Raw genomic sequence first — 26494 nt, 5'->3', positions numbered from 1 at the left:
ATTTATGTCTTATAGCTTGAAACCCTTATTTATCTTACACTAAAATGCCTGTTGATATGTGGTTACAGATGGGTGTCTGTTTCTTTAATTAAATGTATAAATAAAAAAAACTAGACCTTTCTGCAACAAATGGTTAATATAATATGTAGCTTGTAATGGACTTTTGATTGTGTAAAAGACAAATTCATACATTACACAAGACTGGGATATAAGCAGGATATTGAGCACAGTTACATCTAATGTCTCCTGTCATGTTATAGCCTGATACATTAATGTAAATTGACACAATGAAGGGAACGCTAGAGATCCTGCTTCTGACATGGGTGACAAAATTACCCAGTCCTTCATGTGACTGATATGGATAATCCATGGGAGACTAACCTGCTATTAACTACATCTACCATTGCATGCCTATCAGTATATAAAATATGTGAATCGTTTGCATTATTTTTTTTCTTTTATATGGAAACGTTAACTTACAGCATTCGCTCCAGTCACATTAATATCCTTCGCTCCAGTCACATTACTATCCTTCGCTCCAGTCACATTACTATCCTTCGCTCCACTTACATTACTATCCTTCGCTCCAGTCACATTACTATCCTTCACTCCAGTCACATTACTATCCTTCACTGCAGTCATATTACTATCCTTCACTGCAGTCATATTACTATCCTCACTCCAGTCACATTACTATCCTTCACTCCAGTCACATTACTATCCTTCGCTCCAGTCACATTACTATCCTTCGCTCCAGTCACATTACTATCCTTCGCTGCAGTCACATTACTCTCCTTCACTCCAGTCACATTTCTGTCCTTCACTGCAGTCACATTACTATCCTGCGCTCCAGTCACATTACTATCCTGCGCTCCAGTCACATTACTATCCTGCGCTCCAGTCACATTACTATCCTTCCCTCCAGTCACATTACTATCCTTCACTCCAGTCACATTACTATCCTTCACTGCAGTCACATTACTATCCTTCACTGCAGTCACATTACTATCCTTCCCTCCAGTCACATTAATATCCTTCACTCCAGTCACATTACTATCCTTCACTGCAGTCACATTACTATCCTTCACTCCAGTCACATTACTATCCTTCGATCCAGTCACATTACTATTCTTCGCTCCAGTCACATTACTATCCTTCACTGCAGTCACATTACTATCCTTCACTGCAGTCACATTACTATCCTTCACTGCAGTCACATTACTATCCTTCGCTCCAGTCACATTACTATCCTTCGCTCCACTTACATTACTATCCTTCGCTCCAGTCACATTACTATCCTTCGCTCCAGTCACATTACTATCCTTCGCTCCACTTACATTACTATCCTTCGCTCCAGTCACATTACTATCCTTCACTCCAGTCACATTACTATCCTTCACTGCAGTCATATTACTGTCCTTCACTGCAGTCATATTACTATCCTCACTCCAGTCACATTACTATCCTTCACTCCAGTCACATTACTATCCTTCGCTCCAGTCACATTACTATCCTTCGCTCCAGTCACATTACTATCCTTCGCTGCAGTCACATTACTCTCCTTCACTCCAGTCACATTTCTGTCCTTCACTGCAGTCACATTACTATCCTGCGCTCCAGTCACATTACTATCCTGCGCTCCAGTCACATTACTATCCTGCGCTCCAGTCACATTACTATCCTTCCCTCCAGTCACATTACTATCCTTCACTCCAGTCACATTACTATCCTTCACTGCAGTCACATTACTATCCTTCACTGCAGTCACATTACTATCCTTCCCTCCAGTCACATTAATATCCTTCACTCCAGTCACATTACTATCCTTCACTGCAGTCACATTACTATCCTTCACTCCAGTCACATTACTATCCTTCGATCCAGTCACATTACTATTCTTCGCTCCAGTCACATTACTATCCTTCACTGCAGTCACATTACTATCCTTCACTGCAGTCACATTACTATCCTTCACTGCAGTCACATTACTATCCTTCACTCCAGTCACATTACTATCCTTCGCTCCAGTCACATTACTATCCTTCACTCTAGTCACATTACTATCCTACATTCCAGTCACATTACTATCCTTCGCTCCAGTCACATTACTATCCTTCGCTCCAGTCACATTACTATCCTTCGCTCCACTTACATTACTATCCTTCGCTCCAGTCACATTACTATCCTTCGCTCCAGTCACATTACTATCTTTCACTCCAGTCACATTACTATCCTTCACTGCAGTCATATTACTATCCTTCACTGCAGTCATATTACTATCCTCACTCCAGTTACATTACTATCCTTCACTCCAGTCACATTACTATCCTTCGCTCCAGTCACATTACTATCCTTCGCTCCAGTCACATTACTATCCTTCGCTCCAGTCACATTACCATCCTTCGCTCCAGTCACATTACTATCCTTCGCTCCAGTCACATTACTATCCTTCGCTCCAGTCACATTACTATCCTTCACTCCAGTCACATTACTATCCTTCGCTCCAGTCACATTACTATCCTTCACTGCAGTCACATTACTCTCCTTCACTCCAGTCACATTTCTGTCCTTCACTGCAGTCACATTACTATCCTTCGCTCCAGTCACATTACTATCCTTCGCTCCACTTACATTACTATCCTTCGCTCCAGTCGCATTAATATCCTTCGCTCAAGTCACATTACTATCCTTCGCTCCAGTCGCATTAATATCCTTCGCTCAAGTCGCATTACTATCCTTCGCTCCAGTCGCATTACTATCATTCACTCCAGTCACATTACTATCCTTCACTCCAGTCGCATTAATATCCTTCGCTCCAGTCACATTACTATCCTACGCTCCAGTCACATTACTATCCTTCCCTCCAGTCACATTACTATCCTTCGCTCCAGTCACATTACTATCCTTCACTCCAGTCACATTACTATCCTACGCTCCAGTCACATTACTATCCTTCGCTCCAGTCACATTACTATCCTACGCTCCAGTCACATTACTATCCTTCACTCCAGTCACATTACTATCCTTCGCTACAGTCACATTACTATCCTTCAGTCTAGTCACATTACTATCCTTCACTCCAGTCACATTACTATCCTTCGCTCCAGTCACATTACTATCCTTCACTCCAGTCACATTACTATCCTTCACTCCAGTCACATTACTATCCTTCACTCCAGTCACATTAATATTCTTCACTTGAACCAAAATTTATTGGTCTTTTTTTTCTTATAGCCAACAAGTCCAAAATTTGGAAAAGCTGATTCTTATGAAAAACTGGAAAAATTAGGAGAAGGGTCCTATGCAACAGTTTATAAAGGCAAAAGCAAGTAAGTATATATTTTTTATTTTTTAATACAAAGTTTTCTATAGTGAAATTAAATACGGACAAGCCCTTAATGACAGGAGCTCTATGGGAACAGTCCTGCCCTGTGAGTAAACCTCTGTCTCTCTCCAATACCTTTTGCTTCTGATCAGCTAAACTAACACATCCTGTGTATTTCCAAATATTACTGTTCTTTTGTATGAAGCATCTGACAGGTTTAATTCATTGGTCCGTTAATCTCTTTACAACCATGTGGTGTATTAAAATAACAGCATGGTGGTTGCTAAATTATGCACAGCAGAAAAAAATGGGACCTATTACTGGGCTCATGGTACAATTTGAGGTGGGGCCTTGTGATACGTTTCCATTACCCTAGTGGGGTGATACATGTTCAGTGGACCTGAGAACTTTGTTTCAAAAATACCTTAAGAGGAAGACAAAAATAAAATAATTGATTACTTTATATATTCAGCTTTGTTTGTCATTTGTTTGTTTTTGTGCGTTATTATGCAGACTTATCATTTTTGTTTCCCCTTGTATTACTTTTAATATTTTACTTTGTATTTGAAATACATATTTTAAGACTTTTATTTGTATAGTTATTGATTCTTTTATTATTTTTTTCTTTGATCTTATGACTGTGGGGGTAAATGTGGGGGTAAATGTATCAAGCTGAGAGTTTTCCGGCGGGTTTGAAAAACCAATCCGATTCTAGCTATCATTTATTTAGTACATTCTACAAAATGATAGCTAGAATCTGATTGGTTGCTATAGGCAACATCTCCACTTTTCAAACCCGCAGGAAAACTCTCAGCTTGATACATTTACCCCGTTATGTTCGTTTGCAACTAAACAGCTTGCTTTTATCCACATTTTAATAATATCTCAACAGTAACATTAATATTAAGCCAAATAATGTTTTCACAAAAGGCTTTTTAAAGGTGATCACTTAGTATTTGCTTGTGAGCTGGTTATTCAGCAGAAACGCTGATTTATATTCTATTGATCTGTAGATTTAGTGTGGCGCTGACATGTCGTAAATTGGGCAATCAAAACATTAAGTGGATAAATGTGTTTATTTCTAATACAGGCATAGTAATTGGTAATACTTAGAGTGAAAGTAGTGTACTAGGAAATGAGAGAGGGAAAAGAACGGATAGAGTAGAATTTTAAAAAAATAAAATTATATATATCCACCAAATCTAATTTACTCCAGAGATATCCAGGATTGTTGTGACTATTATGCAAACAAAATAAAAAATCCTATTACCATAAAATGTATAAAGCTCAAGTGTCCTTTGCATTCTGTATCCTAATTAAAAGCATGCTTGTATGGTTTTGAAGCTTCTCTTCAATTTCTGTTAGTGGATAATATACCCATTATATTATTATTATTATTATTATTATTATTATTATTATTATCATCTTTTGTTTTGGAGCAAGTTGTGGAAAATCTGAAGAGGAGGCCAGAATAGGTGCAAATATTTACAGTAATGTGTTTATTATTTTGCTATATTCTTCCTTTTAAGGAATTTTGGAACAGATATTTGGGATTCACTGTGCATGCGCTTTGGTTAATAGAAGGTAGACATCATCATCAGGACTAGATACATAATACATAATTTGAGCAACTGTTCAATATTCCCTGGAAACCACAGTATTTACATCTGTAGTAGCTGAACTCAGGCTAAATAGTTACATTCTAAATGTAAACAATGTTACGGTTATATACAAACAAAGTAGCACTTGTTAATTACTCAATGTGAGCCAAACAATTAAGAACAAATATATTAAAGTAAATTATTAAAAACCGTTCATGAGGCGTAAAGACCTATACGTAAGTTTAAAAAGATAATTAATGTAATTCATATTGTTATTGAAGCTGATACAAAATATTTTTTAAAAGACATTTAATGATGAAGTACCTAATCAAAGCTTCCTATACTAACCAGTGTCACACAAGATCTAATTAAAATGTATTGATAGCTTCATTAAGCCCATCTAGCAGTAAAGTCTCTAATTTATAAATCAAAGACACCCCCTATACATTATACAATGAATCTATCATGTGTTTTGGAGGGTAGTATCCACTCTAGGTGATGGTTAAGTGTCTGGGGTCTTCAATTTGGAACCTATTCAGCAAATGAAATGATGTGAGTGAGTTCTCTGTACAGCGCTGCAGAATTAGTGGCGCTACATATATATAGCTGATAATGATGATATAACTAATGCTGCAGTCCATTTGGCTGAGAATAAGCCAAGAATAGCATGTGATATGGAAATGAAAGATATCTTGGTGTGTTTCATGCTGTGATAACACAAACATCTGGGTATTTCACACCTATAATTATCACTACATGCTTTAACTGGTTAGCATTAAGATTATCTCTCAGCTTCGTTGTCTCCTGTAAATGATATTCTAGTTCACAAGTAGGCCACAAGAGCACTTTTAAGAAGTATATTCCAATTGTTCTGTAATCGGTGTTCTTCCCAGAATTTTTTTTTTTGCAGAAAATATTCTAACTCTGGAGTTTCCCAAGGAAATGTCATGTTTGAGCCTATTATATAAAATCTTTGTCTAAGACTCAAGTATGATATACTTTGTACAGTTCAGCTTCACCCTCCTAAACTGACTATAGGGTATATTGGTTATCCAGCTAGTAACCAGCTAGATGACTATTTGTATTCACTTATTTGAAGAAAGTATTTTTCTGCAAATGTAACAGACCAAATATGAGTATATATCTGGTGCATTCACTATAATATGCACCTGTTTATTTCTTATTTATACTAACTAGCCTTTCATAGACTCTTGCCTTTTTGACACCAATAGTTGCAACCTTAAATGAAAAATAAATTTTGCTTTGCTCAAGAGACCTTCTAGAGACTTTATTCCACCTTAAGCACTACAAATTAACCCCAAAAGCAAGAACATCGGGCCTGATTCATTAATGATCTTAACTTGAGAAACTTCTTATTTCAGTCTCCTGGACAAAACCATGTTACAATGCAAGGGGTGCAAATTAATATTCTGTTTTGCACATAAGTTAAATACTGACTGTTTTTTCATGTACGAGTACGAGAATGTAGTCTTACCATATAGCAAGCAGTCATTCTGTCCAGTAGCTGGAACGATCTACAGATCTAAACTGCGACTGTGAGAAAGATCTAAATAAAGAAATTACGTAATTTTTAGTAAACTGAGTGCAAATTCCGCTTTTAAAGCGGCAATGGCCGGCCCCACCGCCTGATATTGCTTTCGGGGTTAATTTGTAGTGCTGAAGTGTGTCGGCTTTGTCAGAGCCGATAATTCGTACAACACCCGTTGCAAGTTACATATTGGAATTGACTTTGAACATTCTCCGCAGCTGATTTTGATAATTTGTTGGTCACTTGTGTGCTTTTTTATGATCACATTTTCTCACAATAGAATATTGCCAAGAAAAGGTAATTTTCTGGGCTACCCTAAACCCATTTATGATGCCATTAATACAAATATCTCTACAGAGAGTGCAACCATTTTGCTGACACCAGGAAAATTGCTCTTTAGTTAGCTTGAAATGGAACTTGAATACAATTAGACATATGGCCTAATACCCACTGGTGTTAACTTGCGTTAAATGCATGAAAATGTTTATTGCTCACATTTGTATATTTTGTGAGTATTAGCATTTTTACTAATGTTTTGAGGGTCGTTGGAGGTCACATAGTCTTTCCCCAATTTGTTTATCTGTGGTAAACACAAGTCAATGGAGCAGGGACCAGGAAAATGCAATGCAACTAAGCACTAGTACAAATACCTCTGGGTACAGGTTAATAGAGAGACAGTGGGATTCATTGTCGGAACCACTGACATGTAATGTACTAGCATTAAAAGCGCTTGTAAATGCATGTAAAGTGACACTAATAGGAATGAGACTTAATTTACATGTGGTGTTTATAAATACTTTGTCACAACTGATGGTCCGATTCCCTTACCGGGGTTCTGTGTTCAAGGCAGACCTCCTCTGTCGGGCCTCTCGGCGGCGGTGATGGGTCCTCCGTCTTCTTATGGAGGCTGCCATCTTGGACTGCGGAAGTGCGCATGTGCACTGTCGTCTTTTTATACTCTCCTATTCCCCTGGATTGGTTTATTATTATTATTATTATTATTATTATTATTATTATTATTATTATTATTATAGGACTGTTATGGGGACCTGGTTTGCACTTAGTTTTGCCAGTTTGTATACATGAAAGTTTGAGGACTTAGTACATCTTGCTAATTAACCTCTTTGTTACAATCACGAGCCTCTATAGACATCACTTAGGTGCCACTTTATATCTGGATCTTATTCTCAGATTTAATGAAAATTATTTTAATTTAAAATTAACTTTTAAGGCTACCCCTAATGAAATTGACTATCTGCATGTGGTTCTTAGTATTGACAATAAAGAACACATCATTACAAAACTTTCCTCAAATAAGTGGATGTGCATAGTTACATAGATTGTAATAGTTGTCATAAGAATAACACTGCAGAAATAGGTCACCACATTCCTTAACACAATAAAATAAAGGATCTATTGCAGACAGTTTGGCAAATTTTTCCTAAAGATCCTCTGCTGAAAAATAATCTATCCGGAACATTAACATCCTTCACAGAAGACCATTAACATTGAGAGATAAACTTGATCCTAGCCGTTTAAAGCCTATAGTGACCTTTCAAAACTAGTTTCTTCTGTTATGGTGAGTTTTATGCTGGTGTTGCCTGTGCGTCAAACACATTTTTTTTTTTTTATACTTTCTATTTCATAAGTTCTGCTAAACCTATTGTCAGTCGCAGGCAAATTGAACCATTTTAGTTGCCTTACTTTGTACAGACTCTAATGTATTTATATCCTTCTGGACAGAGCCGTAACTTAGAATTCTAGCGCCCTGGGCGAGAAAGACAAATGCCGCCCCCCTAGCCCTCAATTTTAACCAAATTAACCTAAAATATTCCTAAATTGCACCCCCCTACAGCTTTGCGCCCTGGGCGGTCACCCCTGTCGCACAGCCCTAGTTACGGCACAGTTCTGGAGATATGGACACAGTATTCTAGATGAGGCCGTACCAATGACCTATACAGTGGTATTATTACTTCTTTCTTTCTGCTACTGATTCCTCTCCCTATGCAACCAAGCATCTGACTTGCCTTGCTCATTGCTTTGTTACATTACTTACCTGCCTTTAAGTCACCTGAAATAGTGACTCCTAGATCCCTTTCCTCCTCAGTAGTTTTCATGATAGTGCCGTTAATATTATATTTCGCTTTTGGGTTTTTGACACCCAAGGTCATGATTTTGAAATTTTTGGCATTAAACTGTAGTTGGCACTCTCTTGACCATTCCTCTAATCTACCTAGATCATTTATCAAATAGCCAATACTGTGGTTTTCTGTAAGTATCAAACATTTTGTTTCAAAGCATTTTGTACTTTGCCCTTATGAAGACTTGATTATAAATTAATAATCAATTGAAACTATGCTGTTTACGAGAAATTTTTGTATCTACTTGCCAGGACCAGCAGCGGATGTTAAAGACCTGTTAAAATTTAGAGCCTTTTGTTGATCAGTGAACGTTTGTTTAGTTCAGTCTTCTTCTTTGCTGACATGCACACTTTTGTTGTAGTATTTATTGCTGTGTGCTCTTTTCTGTTACACTGTGTTTTACAAGCATAACAGACCAAATGTGAGTACCTACTTGTCACCATGTTTTCTCTCGGCTCATTATCATCTGGTGCATTCACTGTGGCTTCCCCATTGCCTCCTCTTTGATAACCACCTCTCACTCTTGCCTACAAGATTTTTTTTCTTTGCCGCTACACTCCTTCGGAATTACTTATCATGTCCGATCAGACTCTCGCCAAGCCTTCAAATCTTTAAACGCTGTCTGAAAACCCATCTAATTATTAGAGCCTCCCTGACCAACCTATACCCTGACTGGTGCACCCTCCCTGTTATTCCAAAGTACTCCGGGTCATTTTCTCTCCTCTTCCTTTACCCGTTGGGGTCCTTCAGGACTTCATTCTCAACCCTCTGCTCTTCTCTCTGTACATCCCATCCCTTGGTGAACTAATCAACTCTTTAGGTCTCCTGTGCCACCTCTGTGACATCCAAATCTACCTCTTCTCCCCTGACCTCTCATGTGTCCAGCTGTTATACTGTCCTTGGTGTCCCAAATTATTTTATCAAACTCAACGGGCCTGAGTCGTTAAGGATAGCAGAGCAAAAAAAAGGAGTAAGCTTGCTCCTGGACAAACCATGTTACAATGCAAGGGGGGCAAATTAGATTATTATTTTGCACATAAGTTAAATACTGGCTGCTTTCTCATGTAGCACACAAATACTTCATAGCTTTATTTTTACACTGAAATTTAAAGTTGATCTAGGACATAGCCTATCCCAACTATAAATCTGTCCCCGCAGTTTAAATTCACAACCCCTCCAAATCAACATGGGTTTGGCAAGGTACAAATTTACTCCTTTAGCTACACTTTGCTCTCTTTAATAACTTATTCTCTACCTCCCCACTGTACAGTGCAAAATTTTGTGGTTGCTTATATATTATTATTTACCGTATTTCCCCATGTATAAGACGCACCTTTTACCGTCCTCTTCGCGATGACCGGTTGTGGTGCGTGAACCACAGTTGGAACACACACTTCCGGTTACTGCATTTGGCGTTTTGTCCAATCAGGACTTTGTCAAAGTCCTGATTGGACATCCGGGCATCGGGAAGAGGACGGTAAGCGACTTTCCAGCATTAGGATCAGAACGGACAGAAGAAAGAAGACTTTACCGGACAGAGGAAGCATCTGACAGGGTAAGGCAGAATTAGCAATAGGGTTAGAACTCCGTCTCTCCTCTCTGTACCCGCTGCACAATTACTCTGTGAAAAAATTGAGGATATCCTCAATTTTTTCACATGATTTATACAGGTGCGTCTTATACATGGGTAAATACGGGTATGTATAATCTATAAATATGTGTGCTATTAACATGGTGGATCATGAAGCTTTTTTGTGTTTGTGTGTATTTATAGGAAATGTATTCGCACACATTGCTGGTGGCTTAGTGGTTAGCACTTCTGCCTCTCAGCACTGGGGTCATGAGTTTGATTCTTGACCATGGCCTTATCTGTGTGGAGTTTATATGTCTCCCTGTGTTTGTGTGGGTTTCCTCCGGGTGCTCTAGTTTCCTCCCAAACTCCAAAAACATACTGGTAGGTTAATTAGCTGCTACCAAATTGACCCTAGCCTGTGTGTGTGTCTCTGTCTGTCTGTGTTAGGGAATTTAGACTGTAAGCTCCAATGGAGCAAGGACTGATGTGAGTGAGTTCTCTGTACAACGCTGCGGAATTAGTGGCGCTATATAAATAGCTGATGATGAAGATGAAGTTATATGTAACACATCCATATTCTATTCTAAATAGCAAACAAAGCCACTGTGGTCAGGTTGTGTGTGTGTGTTACACATGTAACAATGGTCCTGGTTATATAGTGTTTAGCCATCGACCATTTAGTGGTCACTTTTATATAGGACACAGACGTGCAATGTACTTATTCGCTGAAGTTGCAGTAAACGTTGCTGATTTTTGTCATTATTACAGACTGTCTGTTTGAAAAGTTATTTAAGGATACTCTGTGGTTGTCCTCTGTGGCTGACAAATGATTCATAATAGGATTGTGATTCGGTAAATCGGCATCCTGAATATTTCATAAGAACTCAGGAAGGTGAACATTTGTGTTAGAAAATATCCCTTACATTTAATTTAGCCTTTCAGCTACAATAAGGATTTTCCATTTTGGCAATTTTACTATGTGCTTTTAATATAGGAGATGGCCACTGTGTCATCTACACCTGTGCAGCCTGTGAATTCACTTAGTCCCACTTGCGACTTCTAGTCCATAGAGATTTGATGCACTAAATCCGCGATGGGCAACCTGATGCATTCAGGAGCAGCATTGGTCGGCCCTCTAACCTTCTACAGGTCCGCACATCACCCTTAACCTGTGTTTGGAAGATAAGACAATAAAAAAAAATTAAAACCATTTTATTGAAGAAGTTCGTAAATGTACAATTGACAGATATATAACAGATGTTGTTAACCATTTTCAAATTCAATGAACATCCATGTACATATATATTATTACATGTTTTATAGGTACGACAAGAGAGACATTGGGCCTGATTCATTAGTGATCTTATCTGCTCTTTTTTGCTTATCTTAAGCAAATGCACTCTGTGCATGCCCAGAAAAGGGAGATAAGAAGCAAAATCCACTGCATAATTGAAGAATTTCTTAAGTTAAGATGCAAATTCATCTTAACTTCACTCTTATCTCCCCGTTTCTTCTTAAAATAAGCATCTTAACTTTTGCACAAGATAAGATCACTAATGAATAAGGCCCGTAGTGTTATTTAGTCTTTTTCTCAACTTCAGAGACAACAGTCCAGGTTCGTGAATGTAGGAAGTTGCATCATATTCCAGCAATGAAACTTTGCATAGTTAAATTATGGTTATATCAAGAATTATGGTGTCACTAGAGAAAGGAATAAATGAAGAGCCCCGCACTCTCCATCCCACACATATATCAAAAGGAAAATAGAAAACCTAGAGAACCTGAGGTGCGGAGAGACCAGAGGAGGAATGAGGGTTCACACAGTCTCCTATGTAGATATTGGAGAATCTTGACGGAACACTCTGGTTTCGTACCAGAGTGTTTGGTAGAAACATTCTCCAAGCTGTACTCGTGGAGGAATAAGCAATATGTTATATAACTCTCCCAAGTGTCAAGAAACTTGCGGGTTAATGCGCCCTTCTCCAGCTAGTTCCTCCGCAGGAGAAATAACACTTTTTCCTTGAAAACAATACATTTAATCAAAGAGACGTTTATTTGTACTAACGTTACAGCAGCCATTTTATTGTAAGATAAACAATTGTTACAAGCTACCAAAAACAAATCTGATATCAAATTATGAAGGAACTGAAGAAGGGCTCCTGTGGCCGATCTCTGGACTAAATTCACATGCAGAGTTGTTCTATGCACACAATTGCTGCGTCCTCTGTATAGGCAATGGGTACGCTACATGAACTAGGGATATAAACCTATAAAGAAGTAATTTTATTCCGGCCATTTCATATGTACAGAGCACTAGTTACAGGTTTTTCTTAAAGCAGCTCATACATTGGTAATACCGTAGATCTTCTGCCCCATATGCTGTGCAATAACATAATTTTTCTTCTCTTTCAGAGTAAATGGAAAACTGGTGGCATTGAAGGTGATAAGATTACAAGAGGAGGAGGGGACTCCATTTACTGCCATCAGGGAAGGTGCGTATACGTCTCATTTTATATATGATGGCGCCAGCATAGTCTGGTGCACTGTACAAAGCCAAAGAAAGTCCATGTGACCAAAAACGGCACATAGGTTTCATGATGTTGCAATGTAAGAAACTGGGGTTTATTTGTAATAATATAGAAGCTGCCTGGTTTAGGTGCGTTCTGGAAGACGCACATTGGTCTGTCTGTCTGACTTTACAAACATACCCTGTTATTAACAGGCTGCTCTCACTTTATCATCCCCCCTTGATGTTGTAAGATCTTATTTTGATTGACAACATGTTGAGGGTTGAACTTTAGCCGTTACTAAATAAATGAGGTGACCTCCCCAAAAGTATATGTTAGAGACATAAAGCACAGCGACCCTCTAATTAGGGGTGACGGAGACTATAATGCTATAACCTGTTACCTCCATGGCCCTCTTCTGCATTATGTTCACATTCATTATTTTTAAACTATTATATACAATATACTATTACTATTATATAGTTTAGTTAATTCTCTGACTGCACGGAGCCTCCTCTTGTGCACCTGCTTGTGTACTTGTTTGTACGTAGCTGTGGGATATAATGTGTAAATGAGTTGGCTGGATTAAGAATCCATTGCAGACTATTGATACCATCATTATTATCATTATCCTTTATAAAGCACTGACATATTACACAGCACAGTACATTGAGGGGATCACAAGACAAACAAAATACAATGACATGAGAAAAAGAAGGTAAAGATGGCTCTGCCCAAACGCGCTTTCTGTCTAAGAAGTGGGGAACACTTGATGGTGAAGTGTTGCTATAGTAAGGCAGCAGCGCTATCGGTCACCAATAATAAAGCAGCTGCTGGCCACTGGAATTTCTGTGCAGTTACCGGTTATCTGGCACTGTGGGATGAGGAGACAACGCAAAGTGGAGACATAAAACATGAACTAATCAATGTAAAAATCTTAAACCAGTCAGCTGCAGGCAACCGTAACATTCCTTTACCATTATCCTAACAGAACCTCCCTTCTTCTGGTTCCAGATAAGGATGTTACCTTCGTGCTGCAAAGCCCACTTTTTTGGTTATCTGCCAGCTTGAAATATCTGTGTGTAGCCTGGTGTTTTTCTTTACCATCATCCTCGTTCCTGGCAACAGAACTAGGATGTTTGTTCCCCATGTTTGGTGGAAGCAGTAGAGAGTATAAGAGGAGGAATAGAGAGGAGCATTGACAGGAAGTCACTGGGTCCAGCAGCTGAACTGAGAATGTATTCAGTAGATCTTCTAAACAACTGTGTCCTTGATGTGAACATACTTTTTGGCACCACCTTCAATTATCCCTCTGACGTCACCAAATGTTTATATTTGTGAGAAGATGGTTATGTGGGAGGTAGAGCACAGATCAAATCTAAAGCGCAGCCACCTCTATCTGCTGCTCGCATAATGGTTTATCTCTGAACCTGAGAAGACCTGAAGGAAATTATTTCCGTGATTTCCTGGCAACTATCTCCATGGTGTCATTGACAGCAGTGGTCTATTCCTTACTGTTTTGTGATTGTCTATCTCGGTAGATGCAGCCGATCCCAAAACAAGGTTGAAGAAAGTGTCAAGAGCCGCCTGGCCGCTATTTCAACAGCCGGAACGTCCCTTCCTGTTTCTCGTCCCGGCCGTCACCATGGCAACGGCCGGGGCGCTCTACATTCTCCGCCGCCACCCAGGCCAGCTAGGCAGCCTGTCGCGTTATAGTGAAATTAAAAGTTACGTTTATCAGCCAGCTGGGCTGATTAGGGACACTTGTGTTGCACCAAGCTGATTGGTGCATATTTACATTTAAGGCAGGGAGGGCTTGGCTGTACTGCAGTAAGTGCTAACCAGCTTCCCTGTTCCTGTGTATAGCCAGCTATTACTGATCTGATTTCCCGTTGTGACCTTTGGCTTTTAATTGGGCCTCGCTAGGACGCCTGTACCCTTTTGACCTCTGCCTGTATCTTACTTTTTCACTTTTGTTGCCTGTCCTGACCTCCTGGCTTATTTATTGGTATTCCTACTTTATACAGACCCACAACCTGTTGCCTGCTCCTGACACCTGCCTCCAGTTTTCTGGTTTCCTCTACCTTGCGTTATGGTTTGTTTGTGTTAAGCTACTACTACTACTACTACTACTACTACTACTACTACTACTACTACTACAGAGCTAAGTCCTGGGGGCATCCGAGTACCTCTGAATACACTAGTTCTATGGGAAAGGCGGCTGCTATAGGTGAACATCTCTACCAGTCTGGCTCTAGTAACTTATCTAAACGAGCCGTTAGTCATATCAGAAAGGAGGATGTTCTATTATCTGCATTGTGGATTAAGTTGTCTGGATACAGCTATCCTTAAAATCACACCATGGGGCAAATGTATGAACATGCAGGTTCTTCAACACCAGCGTGTTCGGCGATTAAATTTCAAGCGGCGCTGCATTGTAAAGGGAAGTTTCCCTTTATAATGCAGCGCCGCTTGAAATTTAATCGCCGAACACGCTGAACACGCGGGTCTTGAAGAACCCGCATGTTCATACATTTACCCCCTGGATGGTGTTGCCCTTTAATTGGAGGTGCTGATTTTTACAACGCTATGCCATTGTACCGTATGTATAAACTTGGAATTCAGAGATCATTCAATAAGGTTGTATCAGGTCATATTCAAATTTGCCCAGTTTGTGGACCTAGCCCTACAAAATAAAAAAGTAGTTATCGTAATTTAAATACGTTTTATCCAAATTATGAAATTATCCAGTCTCTGTTAATGAGATGCTTACATTGTACTGAATGCTTTGCAATAGTATCTTCTTGCTACATACACAGCACTATATATTAACAAGCAAACCCACAGTGCACAGTTCTTACAACCAGACCTTTATGCTATATTCCTCTCATTGTTCCATTCAGCGTGAAACAACCTTTCAAGTCTACACAGGATAACTGTTTCACATCAGAACGCTGTAGGAGGACTTCTGTTTCTTATTAAAATGTGGTTTTCCTTATATTAACTAGTATCTTTGTGTATGTAAAGCAAGGTTGAGAGGAAAGCCCTGTAATCGCTGCATTTATTGTAGTCCTATATTTTGTTCTACAGTATTGTTTGAAAAACATGAATACCTCTGGCAGGAGATTTTTTCGTTTAAATTGGGTAACCTGCTGAGCCAACCTATGAGTCTTTTTGTTAGACAGCAATTTCAGGTTGAACTGAACAAAAGTGAAGAAGAAAGCTGCAGAAATGCCTCTGTCACAATATAAAGGATGTTAGAACTCTCTTTTTGTTTGAGATTTTTACTTATTTAAGTCCTTATGATAAAACCTGAGCTCCCTGGGGAGCCGCACAGAATTGACATAAAGGAGGAAAGTTTGCTGGAGAGATAATGTAATGTATCGTATATCAAGACAACAGCTGGACCACAGAAATGAATGTTATTTATCATATATCGTAGGTCAGTGAATTCAGTAATTAAGAGCGGAAAAAGTTCAGTATTTGTAAATGTTTTGTAACTGTGACACAAGATTCTCTTCTGTAGCTATTCACAATGTTGGTATTTTGTTAAAATCATAGTAAAAATATTGAATATAAAGAAAAGACTTTATTTACTCAATCAGTCTCTGAGATGTAACACAATGTAGGGGAGTGCCGTTAGGATCTGCAAATTAAATATCCAATAGATAAGGGTGCAGAGGCATTGATAACATTAGAAAGATATTTTATATTAAAACCACATTAAAGGACAGCAGATATTTACATTAATCATCATCATCATCATCATCATTTATTTATATAGCGCCACTATTTCTGCAGCGCTGTACAGAGAACTCATTCACAACAGTCCCTGCCCCATTGGAGCTTACAGTCTAAATTCCTTAATAGAGACACACACTCACAGAGAGGGAGACACACAGAGAAGGAGAGACTAGGGTCAATTTTGATAGCACTTAACCTACCAGTATGTTTTTTGGAGTGTGGGAGGAAACCGGAGCACCCGGAGGAAACCCCCGCAAACATGGGGAGAACATACAAACTCCTCACAGATAAGGCCGTGGTCGGTAATTGAACTCATGACCTGCTCCACCAAGGAACCTCCCCATGTCCTGGAGGAATGATGGTTTGGCTCTGTGTATTGGGCATGACGTGTCCTGTTGGTGCTAGTGGGAGATAGAGCGGCAGATCTTCCGTCACTAGCGCCACTCACTGTTGCTCCATTTCCTACTGATCCCACAGCTCGTGGGAAGCTCCACTCTTGGGTCCATGTGTGGGGTAATAAATGCAGTAGTGCAGGGGATCCCAAACTTTCTCAGTTCGAGGCACCCTTAGGGTCTCCATCATTTCTTCAAGGTGCTCCTAAGCCAAAATAATTACCAAGTACTCCCCCGCCTTGCTTATCACCAGCCCTGGCCGCGAAACCCCTGTGAGATCGCTGCGGATTCCCAGGGAGCCGTGGCGCACAGTTTGGGAGCCACTGCAGCAGTACAACAGCATTTTGTTATTGTAGAGAAGGGTTAGAGCACATTCGTAGAGTCAGATGGACATGCATGCTTGCTAACTTTATAAACTTTCCTCCGGGAGATCCCGTGGCAAGTGTAGTAGGGGATGGTGCCACAAATCGCATCATTGAGGCCACAGTCCCACCCACTTCACTAGCAAAATGGGCGGATTCCAGGAGAAAGGCCTGCTCTCCCTGGAGTCCGGGAGAACTACCCGAAATTCAAGAGTTTCCTGGACATTCCGAGAGAGTAGACAAGTTTGAGGACATGGCATGCCAAACAGGCCCAATGATTGTTTCACCAGGATATGGAGAGCTTCCTTAGGGGAGATGTCATGCATGTTATAGGACAGCAGATGCTTATATGAATTTTAAGTGTTTTTTTTATATCATGGAATCAAAATAGATTTATTCTGGAATTCTTACTATTGATCAACTCAAAATACACTAATGTCAAATGAAAAAAAATAACTATTCAGCGCTGTGTTTTAATACTAGAAGTGTCATTAACTGCAATTAGAGCTGAGAGTCTATTTGGGTCTTTCCCAGCTTTACCCATCTGCACTGTGATTTCCATCCATTTGTCTTGCTGTATTGCTCAGATTCAATCAGGTTGGAACCTTTTGTGAACGTCAAATCATTGCACAGATTATTAGTAGAACTGTGATCTGGGCCAGTCCAGAACATTCATTTTTTTTTTGTTTAATTTTGTTTTTAAGACACTTCAAGTTTGGTGTAGTCTTTGGATTATTGTCCTGCTGATTAATCCTCTCCCAAGTCCTAGGTCTCCTAAAGACTGCAGCAGGCTTTACTCCAGGATTTATCCTTCCAACTCTATTAGATTTTGCCATCTATACTGATGAATTTGCCCTTCCATGAAATTGAGAAACATACCCATAGCATTTTGCTCCCATCATCATGCTTCAGGGTAGTGATAGTGTTCTTGGTATGATGGGCTGTGTTAGTTGTACTAAAAGGATGTATAGCATTTAAATCTACAAGTTAGATCTTCAATCATTCTCATCAGATCATAGAGTCATCCTCCGCTTGGTATGTGGATCTCCCACATGATCTCTGGCAAACGTCTGGAGGAAATTTTGTGTGTTTCCTTCAACATTGGTTTTCTTTGTGCTACCTTTCCATAAAGTGTGGATTTGGGAAGTGCCTGGGCTCCTGTCATGGAGTGCTTCTCCCATCTCTGCTATGGAAGACTGGAACTAGACAAAGTCACAGTTGTATCATGTTCTTTCAGTTTCTTTATAATGGACTTTACAATGTTCTGGGGGTATATAAGTCTTCTCTGATTGCTCTTTGATCTTCATGATGAAGACCTTGTTTGGAAAACTTCTAACCAACTCTGATACCTCTTGGAGACTGATGTATTTATCTTGAAGACAATTGACATACTTTAATTGTACACAGGTAGAGTCCATTCAGTTGATTATGACACCTGAAGACGATTTTACCAATGTTTAATTGTATTTTATTAAAAAAAGGGTGTAGTTATATCATTCAGTTCATTAAGAATCAGCATTAGGTTTTTGTATTTTTATTTGAGTATTTTATGTCGATCAGTAGTAAGTATTCCTGAATAAATCTTCTGTGTATACAATTAGAGAAGAGTAATAGTTTAAAATCTGTTCTGAGAAATATGCTCCTTGGTTTGCATTTGGGCATGAAATTGGGCACGTTCCATAGATAGTTTGGCCTTATGTGTTCTTAATCCTACACCAACCCAACCACACAACAGATTGTATTGACATCAATTAGAAATATACAAATACAGTGTGAAATGTAACATGAATGTGTATGCTGGAACTTCACACTCTTGTCTGTCCCACGAAACTTAATTTACAATCTTTCCCTCAACTGTAGCTATTTCAGACTGGTAATTGGTGCCTTGTTACAGTTTCATCATCATCATTTATTTATATAGCACCACTGATTCCGCAGCGCTGTACAGAGAACTCACGCACTTCAATCCCTGCCCCATTGGAGCTTACAGTCTAAATTCCCAACATACACACACAGACAGAGAGACTAGGGTCAATTTTTGATGGCAACCAATTAATCTACCAGAATGTTTTTGGAGTGTGGGAAGAAAACGGAGCACCCGGAGGAAACCCACGCAAACAGGGAGAACATACAAACTCCACACAGATAAGGCCATGGTCAGGAATTGAACTCATGACCCCAGCGCTGTGAGGCAGAATTGCTAACCACTAAGCCACTGTGGTGATATTTATTGACTCTCAGTGGGTGCTATGACTTAATGGTGCAAAAGTGGGCAGTGGTTTAGGAGAGGGGATTCAAGTAATTCATACTGATGCCACCATATGGGCTAATCTCTAGACCAGGGGTCGGCAACCTTTTTCTATCAGTGCGCCGGCAAAAATCTTTCATGCCCAGGTGTGCCAGTTATACTGATACAGTTGTGCCCCCAATCATATTATCCCTCTTAGTTATGCCCCCAGTCATATTGTGCCTCTTAGTTATGCCCTCAGTCATATTGTGCCTCTTAGTTATGCCCCCAGTCATATTGTGCCTCTTAGTTATGCCCCCAGTCATATTGTGCCTCTTAGTTATGCCCCCAGTCATATTGTGCCTCTTAGTTATGACCCCAGTCATATTGTGCCTCTTAGTTATGCCCTCAGTCATATTGTGCCTCTTAGTTGTGCCCCAATCATATTGTGCCTCTTAGTTATGCCACCAGTCATATTGTGCATCTTAGTTGTGCCCCCAGTCATATTGTGCCTCTTAGTTATGTCCTCAGTCATATTGTGCCTCTTAGTTGTGCCCCCAGTCATATTGTGCCTTTTAGTTATGCCCCAGTCATATTGTGCCTCTTAGTTATGCCCCCAGTCATATTGTGCCTCTTAGTTATGCCCCCAGTCATATTGTGCCTGTTATGCCCCAGTCATATTTTGCCTCTTAGTTGTGCCCCCAATCATATTGTGCCTCTTAGTTATGCCACCAGTCATATTGTGCATCTTAGTTGTGCCCCCAGTTATATTGTGCCTCTTAGTTATGCCCCCAGTCATATTGTGCCTCTTAGTTATGCCTTCAGTCATATTGTGCCTCTTAGTTATGCCTTCAGTCATATTGTGCCTCTTAGTTATGCCCCCAGTCATATTGTGCCTCTTAGTTATGCCCTCAGTCATATTGTGCATCTTAGTTGTGCCCCCAGTCATATTGTGCATCTTAGTTGTACCCCCAGTCATATTGTGCCTCTTAGTTATGACCTCAGTCATATTGTGCCTCTTAGTTATGACCTCAGTCATATTGTGCCTCTTAGTTATGACCTCAGTCATATTGTGCCTCTTAGTTATGACCTCAGTCATATTGTGCCTCTTAGTTATGACCTCAGTCATATTGTGCCTCTTAGTTATGCCCCCAGTCATATTGTGCCTCTTAGTTATGCCCCCAGTCATATTGTGCCTCTTAGTTATGCCCCAGTCATATTGTGCCTCTTAGTTGTGCCCCCAGTCATATTGTGCCTCTTAGTTATGCCCCCAGTCATATTGTGCCTCTTAGTTATGCCCCAGTCATATTGTGCCTATAGTTATGCCATCGGTCATATTCTGCCTCAAACTTACGTTAGATGCCGATCTTCTGTTCCACGAGCTACTTCACTTAAGCAACTGACTGAAACAGTTCCACCATCTTCATCTGTTTTAGTTTGACAGCAGTAGAGCCATACAGAAGTGGTCTGCGCGCCACGTCTGGCACGCGTGTCAGGGGTTGCCGACCCCTGCTCTTGAGTACCACACCAGGCCTAACTTATACTGTTGGATATTGTACTTTTTCGCTGTTGCTCTTGAGCGTCCGCAATATATTATTAATTTTTCAGGTCATTCATGTCTGTGTCACTTTTGAACTCTCCATCATATGAAAGGAAAATGTCATTTTCATGTGTTGTTTAAAACATTAATTTTGGTGTGTCCTGGACGTGGCTCTTTCCACCTTTCTGCACTCAGCATATGTACTCTCAGAGACATGTTTAGTTACCTCTGCATGAAACATTCATATGTATTCTAACGTCTGTCAGCAATCTGAAAGATGAATTTTGTGCTCCAATATTTCCCATAAAGCTCACAGGATATGAGCCCTTTATCTGCCTGTCTGGTGGCCAGATGCTGTATTTACAGCACAGGTTTATATTCATCCCACCACATTTATTAGATAACACGGTATATATTACAGTGTACCCAATGTGGTAGAATTTAGCACATCGTGTAATGTGCTTCCTGTGGTGAGTGCATCAAGTTTTCTTTTGCTCTTTCAGACATTCTGGAACATACAATATTGGAAAATACAGTCTTTGAAACAGTGAAAGGTTGGGGACAAAAAAAAGTTGAACAGTCACTCCAGTTCAGGAAAAACTTCCAAGAAATGAAAGGACTTGGAGTTTTAGTAGTATGAATTTGAATGTACTTTCAGAGCATGATACAGGCTTGTTCCTAACTACACACCCTACTGGCCTACTCTTCTGGAATGTCCGGGAGCTACACGGATTTTGGGTGTTCTCCCAGACTCCCGGGAGTGTAGGCCATTCTCCCGCATCCGGCATACTTCCTAGCGAAGGGGGCGGGGCTGGAGCCTTGATGACATGATTTCCTGTGACACGTCCCCTCCTCACTTGATCTCTCCTGCAGGGTCTCCCAAAGGGGAGAGGAATACAATCGGTAAGTATGCTGCACACAGACTGTTTTGCCCTGGTTAGTGCAGGATATAGTTTCCTGCTCAACATGCAAATTGTAAATAGTTACACACTCTTTATAGGGCATATAAAGAAGTATTTTCACTATATCGTATTTTCCAAATGTTAGTTTTTTTACCTCACGGAAATCAGAATGGATGACCACAAACGCAAAATTCTGCCAAATACGTAAAAACAGCTGTAACCTGCAAATAAAATACAGACCAGAGCAAATCCATTTTGATTCCATGATGTACATAAATAAAATGTGAAAATATGCCAAAGGAGGTGAATACTTTTTATTGCCATGACATCAGTGGTGGAAGTGGGGGTGAGAATGCAGCCCACTAAATCCATGTACACTACAGACATTACTAAGGCATGCAGTTACTAAACATCTGCTGATTCTCTGCATTTTGTCATCAATTTTTAAAACGGCCATTTTATTAAAGGCAAAACCCGATGGCCATTGCCTTTTAATAAAATTGAAATGACAGCAAGCTGCCAAAAATCAGCGGTTTTAAGTAACCGCATATTGATACATTTACCCATTTGTGCGCATATGTGACTTGAGACAAAGTGTGTGTCAACCAGACATAGTGGAGGTAACCATGGTTTAACTTGAACCAATTTCCATGGTAATGCCATCTATGACCTAGTGACATCTCTGAAGTAGAGATGCTCAGGCTCGGTTTCCAGAGAATTGAATATACCCGAACTTAGCAGATCCAAGTGGCTCGGTACCTTCGCGCTTTTTCGGATTTGAAAACGAGGCAAAGTCATTGTGACGTCATCAGATCTCGGATCTTGTGATTTTTGGATACCTTTTTAAGATCCAGCGCAACGGTGGATGGGAGGGAGGGCGGACCCAAGGACAATTCCTTCTTGCACCATTTTTATTTTCTGCCACTGCTGTGTGCCAATGTGCCCTAGATGTGGTAGGAACTGCCGTGTGTTTGTGTCATTGGTCTGCCGCTTACCATCCAGCCAGATCGCTGCAGTATTTGTCCGAAAGTGTATGAAAATAATATTAGGATCTGTGAGGTGGTCAAAATTGACTGCAAATGACATGAAATTAGTGTTATTGAGGTTAATAATAATGTGTGTGGGGGGGGGGGGGAGGAAAATTATGTGATTTTAGCATAATTTAGGTTTTTTTCTAAAAAATACAAAACCAAAACCAAAACACACGAGGTCGTTTTGCCAAAACCAAAACACGAAGCTAATCCAGATCCAAAACCAAAACCAGTTCACGGGAGTCAGTGAGTATCTCTACTCTGAAGTATGAAGCATGTTGTGCCTTATTTCATTGTGGATTGCTTGGCTGACTATTGGTTCTCCGCACTAATGGCTGCCTCCACCGTGTAACGTGTACACATCGATAATCTCCTTTTGGTTACTGCATTATACCAGCCCTGGAAACAGTATATTTTCTTTGTTTTATATTTCCTGGTTTTGATTCCCAGTAAGAATATGATATATTAACACAAGAACCAGAGAGGTATTTAGACATTCTGTACCAGATGTGGATTATCTACAGTACTCAATGGATAGAAGAGAACCTAAAGGATAAAATGAGATTCAGTAGCTTAAAGGAAAAAACATTACAATTGAATACATTGCTTGATAATTTCACACTTTTTCTGTTAAAGTCAGGAAGAATGCATGACTGGGTTGTAAAACTGCTTAACCCTCTGCTGACGTCAATGGGTCCTCAGTGGCTTTACGAACAAATACCTGAATATCTCTACTGAGAAACAGCAGGATCTGCTTAGGGTCAGTTATATAATAATATATTATAAAATACAGACAGAACTGCGCCTCTCTACTGCTTGTAAACTTGCAGAGTGTCACAAACTAGTGTGCTGCATTTAACATAAACATGTTATATATTAATGTAACCATCATGGTATATGATTCGACACTTTAGAAGACTGTGCAAAATTATATAACATGTGTAATAGTCTTGTTAAAAAGGATCAAACATAATGTAGACTTAAACATGCTTTTAATGTTCCAGTATTTGTATTGATGAGCCCCAGGATGGTGCAGGCAATGCTTTTATTTATGTAACTATGTGTTTCGGAAGATCACACATAACCAAGAATTTATTACATTGATAGGTCTTAGAGCAAAAATGTTCCTAGCGTGAAATATATTGCTACTGAAATAGTTATTTTTATGTTAAACTGGGGTGTGCGCACCTAGGAATCCTTTTTGATGTTGATGATATATGGGTGTAATAAGGTTTGATGTGTGCATAGACACATTTTTCCCATTTACCCAATAGAATGCAGAATGCAGAGTACCTCATTGTGTATAAATCATACTGTTTTATTCTTGTGAAACAGGAGCAGAAATGACATTTGTTTGTGTAGGTATCTAGGTGAAATGCAGTCCAGATATCTAACGTTTTTTTTAAAAAATAACGAAGTATATATGTTTCTTATGCTAAAGATTTTTTACACTGAAATAAAATTGACGCTGTGTACCTCATGGTTCTGTCGCACTGGCTGTAGAATAATATTGTCTACCAATGTTGGACAATCACACTGTGACCGTAGATCATGTATGCACCTTGTCCCTTTTAAACCCCAAAACCAACCCCATTGTACAGTAAGCAGTACAGCAACATAGAACGTGCTGTGGGAAGAAAATGGCCTCAGCCGTTTATAATGTAGCATTTTAGGGGGGAGGCGTTTCCAGGCATCACAATGCCACTGTAGTCTTGGATACCGTACACTTATACAGTGACGTTTCCAAACCATAACTGTACCTATTCCACATACTCCAAGGTGATCCTGGACTCTGGGGTATATTTACTAAACTGCGGGTTTAAAAAAGTGGAGAAGTTGCCTATAGCAACCAGTCAGATTCTAGCTGTCATTTTGTAGAATGCAGTAAATAAATGAGTGCTAGAATCCGATTGGTTGCTATAGGCAATATCTCCACTTTTTCAAACTCGCAGTTTAGTAAATATATCCATTTGTGTCCACTTCAGTCTTCTTGGTAATCACAAAACACCCCTCTGGGAGGAGAACCCTTCAGGACTGCCAGCAAGGGCAGGTCCCAGAGGTTTCCCCAAAAACTACTTGACACAGACCCCATTGTGAGTTCCTGAGCTCATTTATGCAGGGGACAACCACCAAGTCCCCTCTTCTAGATAAAAAATAATATATACACATATATATATATATATATATATATATATATATATATATATGTGTGTGTGTGTGTATATATATATATATATATATATATATTTATTTATTTTTATTTATTTTTTTATTTGCAAGACCTGCTTTACAAAGTGACACTTGACGAAGAAGTTGATTATTTTAGAAATAAAATCAAAAGTATATAGTTTGCTGTAATTTTTTTTATTCATGTTTACTGTTTGTAGTACTGTCACCTGCTGAAAGCTCCTTCCATTGTGTAGCCAGACCCCTTCCACCTGGTACAAAGTATCTGTTCCTCAACTTTCCACTTCATTTACTACTACAATTACCTATCCTGAATGGATTGATTAGTAGGGTGTCTTTTGTTTTTACATCAATTAATTCTGCACAGGTTACGGCCACAGCAGATTAAGTGGGAGGTTCGGGAGCATTTGGAAGGGGCTGTGTTGGAGGGTAATCATTTAATAAATGATTGACTGCCACATAGCAACCAGAAAAATAGAAAATAAAACTAAGCATTAAAAGTTAACCCAAAGAATAAATTAACACTACATATGATTCAGTTGTTTCATACAAATAACAACCAATCATATATTTTTTATCTCTTTATTTTTTTAATTAGAGAGAGAGGAGTTGGCTATGTGGAGAATGGAGTCTCCCTAATGTAATTAACATAGGTTGGAAAGTTGGAGATAGAAAATAAACACAGCTGCTTGCAGTACCACTTGTGGTCTACAGGTGATGATGCAGAGTCAAACCATTCTTCAAGTGCTTGCTTAGTATACCCTTGTAATTAGAGATGCTTGGGCTCGGTTTTTTGAAAACTGAGCCCATCCGAACTTAGGGGATCCGAGTAGGCTTGCGAGTCGGCTCGGTGCTTTCGAGCGTCCTCGGATCTGAATCAAGGCAAAATATCATTGTTGTGTTGTCGGATCTTGCAGGTTTTGGATTCCATAAGTACCTCGCTCCCCAAGAGATCCAGCGCCATTGCTCACACAGAAGCAGAAGTAGTAGTGTTCTTGTCACTCTCCAGTCTCCAGTGACATTGCTCAGTCCCATTGCTCACACAGAGACAGGAAGGGTAGCAGTGTTCTTGTCACTCTCCAGTCTCCAGTGACATTGCTCAGTCCCATTGCTCACACAGAGACAGGAAGGGTAGCAGTGTTCTTGTCACTTGACAAAAATTGTCAAGTGAAATGATTGGAAATGATTGGAAATTAATGTTATTGAGGTTAATAACAATGTAGGGATATAAAAAGCCAAATTATGTGATTTTAGAAAAAAATCAGGGTCTAAAACCAAAACCAAAACACACAAGGGTGGTTTTGCCAAAACCAAAACACAAAGTTAACCCAGATCCAAAACCAAAACCAAAACACGGTGGTCAGTGAACATCTCTACTTGTAATTACTTCTGAGTTGTAATATTGCACAGATG

The 26494-nt window shown here is 39.6% G+C and overlaps 1 protein-coding gene across 3 annotated transcripts in view; it reads left to right on the top strand.

Annotated features, from left to right (window-relative positions):
- Positions 1-26494, top strand: part of CDK14 (cyclin dependent kinase 14) — a 453985-nt gene that overhangs the window by 123288 nt on the left and 304203 nt on the right. For all 3 annotated transcript variants that reach the window (XM_075211845.1, XM_075211846.1, XM_075211847.1), the window contains 2 exons: positions 3235-3329; positions 12602-12681. In XM_075211845.1, the coding sequence (XP_075067946.1) occupies positions 3235-3329; positions 12602-12681 (175 nt within the window). The remainder of the gene's footprint in view (positions 1-3234; positions 3330-12601; positions 12682-26494) is intronic.

This window comes from Mixophyes fleayi, chromosome 5, assembly GCF_038048845.1.
Source record: "Mixophyes fleayi isolate aMixFle1 chromosome 5, aMixFle1.hap1, whole genome shotgun sequence".
Lineage (NCBI taxonomy): Eukaryota > Metazoa > Chordata > Amphibia > Anura > Limnodynastidae > Mixophyes > Mixophyes fleayi.
The sequence above is the reverse complement of the archived record's forward strand: the minus strand, read 5'-3'. Positions and strand labels throughout refer to the sequence as shown.